Here is a 5,000-nt window from a genome sequence, read left to right as displayed (position 1 = left end):
ACCGCTAAGTTACGAGACGTGAACAAAGCAGCATCGGTTTCCATGCGGTGAGGGAAGAAACACCCAGATAAAGACACATTATATATGCGTACATACAATAATACTAAAGAAATCATTATTATTATAAATCGGCATTTTTCAAATGTTTTTTCACCACACCCCTGCAAATGATGGGGGAAGCTTTCAATGAAAAGAAATGTTTTAAAATTTATATTTATGATTCCTCCTTCCACTTCATTCGGACTGCATTCTTTTTTTTTTTTTTTTTTGCGCGAAGGGGTGCCTTTTCCGTAAAAAGAAATGTTCTCGAAATTTATGATTTTTTTCAAATCCCTTCCCCAGCTCATTACCGATTTTGGCCAATTTGTGTGCACAGCGCACTTTAAAATGATGGGAGAAGTCTGAATCTGCAATTTGCTTCTGTTTATAATTTCAAAATAATTTTCAGACGAATTGGAAAGATTTAGCTGTTGTCTCTAGCACATCCCACAACCACATGTTACCTCCCTCGTTTCTTTGTCACTTTGACATGTATTGATGTTCTTCAATATTTTTCTCCCCATAAACACATTTAATGGCATGATTATGCGGAAGTAACGATTTTGTATAGCTCAAGGGTGTTCCATCGCTGGGATTTAAGCAACATCAAAAAATGTTGTAATTTAAATATTTCGACCCCACCCCGCACCAAGTAAGTCCGTGTGTGTGTGTATGTGGGGGATGTAAGAAAAAACATTTACTAACATAAAAGTATGCTATTAAATTAACTTACCTTTCACATACCTTTTTCAAGTCACTCTGTCATTCTAATGAAATTCTTTACAGGCATGCATACCCGCACAGTGACACACACACACACACACACACACACACACACACACACACACACACACACACACACGCACACACACACATACACACACACACATACACACACACCGCGTGAGTGATATGCTTTTATAAATTGAGAGTGTGGTAAATATATAGAGAGAGGATGAAATTTTACAATGAGAAAAGTGAAAAATGAAAGAAGTAAACAAACAGGAGAGAGAGAGAGAGAGAGAGAGAGAGAGAGAGAGAGAGAGAGAGATCTTTTCTGTTGCTGTCATATATTTTGAAGTTTGAAAATTAAGTGGAAATTTTCAAATTTGGCATATTGATGTACGTTTTCACGCTGAATCGGATTTTGTGGTTCATTTATTCTAGAAAAAAAATTTTGTAATGTTACAGACGTTTAACGTTTGATCATTTTTACTCACTCAAAGAACAGGATTTGTGCGTAACACTTGTATAGCATAAATGAAAGTAAACGTTAGAAGACGACGTCTTAAACAAAATGAAAGCTATTGCATATCACTGGAGGAGAGACAGGGGCGGAGAGCAGCGTCCGAGAGAGATAATACATATACAAAGAGAGAGTGGCAAAGACTGTTGTAAATATATATAGAGAGGGGAATGTATAAAAGGGTGAGAGCTTGGGTGAGAGGTAGAGAGTGGACGATTTGTTAATCTAAAAGTTATTTCACGAAGCAAATTATTATTGATATGCCTAGGTTCTATCGAATCCTTATAACGAAGATATATCTATAACCATGCACAAACACACGTATATATATATATATATATATATATATATATATATATATATATATATATATATATATATATATATATATATATATATATATATATATATATATATATATATATATAAGATAAACAAGAGTGAAAAACTACAGATGGCTTGTGTTATATGGTTAAAGTATATATTTAAACCGTTATGTTAGAAAAATGTTATAAAATTTTGAGTATAGAAACATTGTATTTCTCCAAATACAATGTTTCTATAGTCAAAATTTTATAACATTTTTCTAACATAACGATTTAAATATATACTTTAACCATATAACACAAGCCATCTGTAGTTTTTCACTCTTGTTTATCTTTTATATATCTAACCACGTGTTTTCACATACCAACTTTCTCACCTATATATATATATATATATATATATATATATATATATATATATATATATATATATATATATATATAAAGTAGCGGTGTGGTTTACGTGTGAGCTACTTCAAGTTTCACGCTCGAATAATGCAGTCTTCCAGTGGGCTTATTTAGCTTACAGTGAATAATCCAGCAATTGTTCGGGCTTAGAAAACTTTAACACTGCGAATGGAAATGCGAAATAAAACGACAAGGAATTACGAGGTACGAGGTCGAAAAAAAAGAACAAGAAAACATTAATCAAAGATTTTTATAAGATGTGCGAGCCTTGACAGGTTTCTGATATCGAACTGGAAGATGCCCCCTTCATAGAATTATACATAAACTTTAGACTTTTCTCGTTCGACTACCTCCACTAGATTTTGAATTTTTTTAAAATAAACATTTCAAATTAGTGATATTCATTTAATCAATTAAAACAGTGGTTCTCACCTGGGTTCAATATGGCCCTTCAGGGTCCATATAAGATTTTTTAGGGTCCACGCAATAGTGAATTGGATAATGCAGTTCTATATTTATGTGATGAGGAATTATGAACATTATTTACATTATTTACATTTGATGGATATTTGTCCTCTTCGGCTGATATATCCTCCAGCCTTTATCAGGTTTCTTGGGGAAATTTTGAATCTGGGTTCTCATTCCTAAGGTATTTTTCGATGTTGTTATTATCACCTCCACCAAGGAAGGAGGTTATGTTTTCAACGGCGTTGGTTTGTCCGTGTGTCCCTCTGTCTGTGTGCGAAATAACTCAAAAGTTTTGAACAGTATTTGATGAATCTTGCAGATGATGAAATTTTGGTAGTGATCCGGTGAGAATTTTTATGATTATCTCCCTTGAAAACACGTTCATCGTTTCCACGTAACCTATGGTGGCGTTGCTGTTTCCAAAGTTTATTTTCGTCGATCTATTAGTAAGTTTAGTCGCGTATCTATCTTAACACTCAAGTTTTAGGTAGTTGTTGTTTCATTTTAGTTGTATGGTGAAACTAGCTTGCTGTTGTCATTGATGTATTATAACTGCTTCAGATGATTACTGTTTTTAAAGGGGTTTTTTTAATCGTATGGCTGTGTTATTTTTTTTTTTTTTTTTACAGTGGTGGTTTGGGACAATTTTCAGCATGCGTGTATATGGGTGGAAATTGAACTCGGAATTTTGGGGTTAGTAGTCTGTGCTCTTAACCACTACGCCATATGCCCGTGGGCAATTATGGAGTGAATTTTAGGGCTTATAAATCTATTATTTTCCTATCTTTTCTTAATACCTTAATACCGGGTTCGAAATTTCCCCAAGACACTTGATGAAGGCTGGAGGGTATATCAGCCGAAACGTTGTATTAACAACAAACAAGATGAGGACAAATATCCGTCAAATGTAAATAATGTAAATAATGTAAATAGAGTAAATTTTGTATCTTCAATAGTTTTTTGAGAGCCCCTAAAAATGTTTTTTTTTAATGGCCCTCAGTTGTATGTTTTAGGGGTATATATTGGTATTCATTTCAAGAAACTATGTTTCTTTCTCCAAACATTTTACATAGTTCAACCTACACAAGTTGATATGTGAAAAACAAAATAGAAACTGTGAGAAAAGCATCTATAAAACTAGTTTTTAAACACCGAATAGCTATGGGGGTCCATCAGTATAAAACGGTAATCAAGGGGTAAGGGTTCCATACATGTAAAAATGGTTGAGAACCCTTGAGTTAAAGGGACGTAAACTTTATTCTCATTTCTTTTACTTTTTCTTTTCGCTTTTTCTTGCAATTCCTCAAATAGTAACCATCTTTTTTTTTCCCCTTTTACTTGTTTCAATCATTTGTCTTCGGCCATGCTGGAGCACCGCGTTTAGTTGAGTAAATCGACATCAGGTGTTATTCTTTGTAAGCCTAGTTCTTATTCTATCGGTCTCTTTTGCCGAACCGCTAAGCTACGGGAACGTAAACACACCACCATCGGTTGTCAAATGATGGTGGGGGAACAAACACAGACACACAAACACACACACACACACACACACACACACACACACACATATATATTATGATGGAGAAATTGAAAACCGAGGATGTGGTTTCCTACATACAAGAGAATGGTGTTATCCCTAAAAGGAAGTTATGATAAAAAGACACTCAGTTTTGTGTTGAAGAACTGGGGATGAGCCTCTGTACAGTTGTTGATTACAACAGCTATGTTCGTGAAATATGTACAGACAAGTTGCTTCACAACTCAGTTCAAATAGGTGGGCATGGAAAATTTGTAGAGATAGACAAAACGGTCTTCTCAAAAGATAAATAGAACCAATGAACGATTCTATCTGAGTAGTGTGTTTTTAGAGGACAGTGTCGCAATATCAGATGTTTTTCTTTATGCGGCGCCATGTCGGAATCGTAACACACTAGAGGAATGCATCCGTCAGTCGGTTCTTCCAGGAACCACAGTTTTCAGTGATTTGTTGAAGTCTCACGTTCCTCAAATTAACGATTCTAATTTTCGACACAGAACAGTGAATCACTGCGTTGAGTTTATCAACTTGAAAGATGATACCCACACGCAACAAGTGGAAAGCACGTAGCCTCTGAATTTTCGCTACAGACTACGTATTGTAATTTTTCGCAAAAGATTTTCATTAAGAATCGTTTACATGCCACTTTCGATATTTCACAATACTTTATTCACTAAAACTTATTAAAATTTCCGTCGTTGTAAAGCTGTCATCACGCACAAAATGCCAGCTTCAAATCCTGTTCTGTTTTCTCATTGGGTAAAAATAATCAAACTTTATGTTTCTGTAATAGTTTTCAAATAGCATTCTGAAACAAGGGAATAACGACATCAGACTCAGCGTGAACATTTTTACTTAATTTTAGAATTTCAAAAACGCTGAGCGAAACAGAAGAGACCCTATTAGACAAAGTGAATACGTGCATGTTTATGTATAAAATACAAATTTCCATCAGTTTCATTAAATATAATAAATC

The 5,000-nt window shown here is 34.4% G+C and overlaps 1 protein-coding gene across 3 annotated transcripts in view; it reads right to left on the bottom strand.

Moving 5' to 3' along the window:
- The window catches only part of LOC106867636 (sialin), a 75,114-nt gene that overhangs the window by 5,699 nt on the left and 64,415 nt on the right, over positions 1 to 5,000 (bottom strand). The window contains exon 14 of one of the 3 annotated variants that reach the window (XM_089349999.1): positions 4,704 to 4,832. The exons of the other annotated variants lie outside the window; for them this stretch is intronic. Within the exon in view, the coding sequence (XP_089206125.1) occupies positions 4,821 to 4,832 (12 nt within the window). The 3' untranslated portion in view covers positions 4,704 to 4,820. Of the gene's footprint in view, positions 1 to 4,703; positions 4,833 to 5,000 lie in introns of those variants that run through there. 3 annotated transcript variants of the gene reach the window in all.

The sequence above is a fragment of the Octopus bimaculoides genome, chromosome 3 (genome assembly GCF_046866305.1).
Source record: "Octopus bimaculoides isolate indiv1 chromosome 3, ASM4686630v1, whole genome shotgun sequence".
In the NCBI taxonomy this organism is placed as follows: Eukaryota; Metazoa; Mollusca; class Cephalopoda; order Octopoda; family Octopodidae; genus Octopus; species Octopus bimaculoides.
This window is presented reverse-complemented; position numbering and strand designations above follow the sequence as displayed.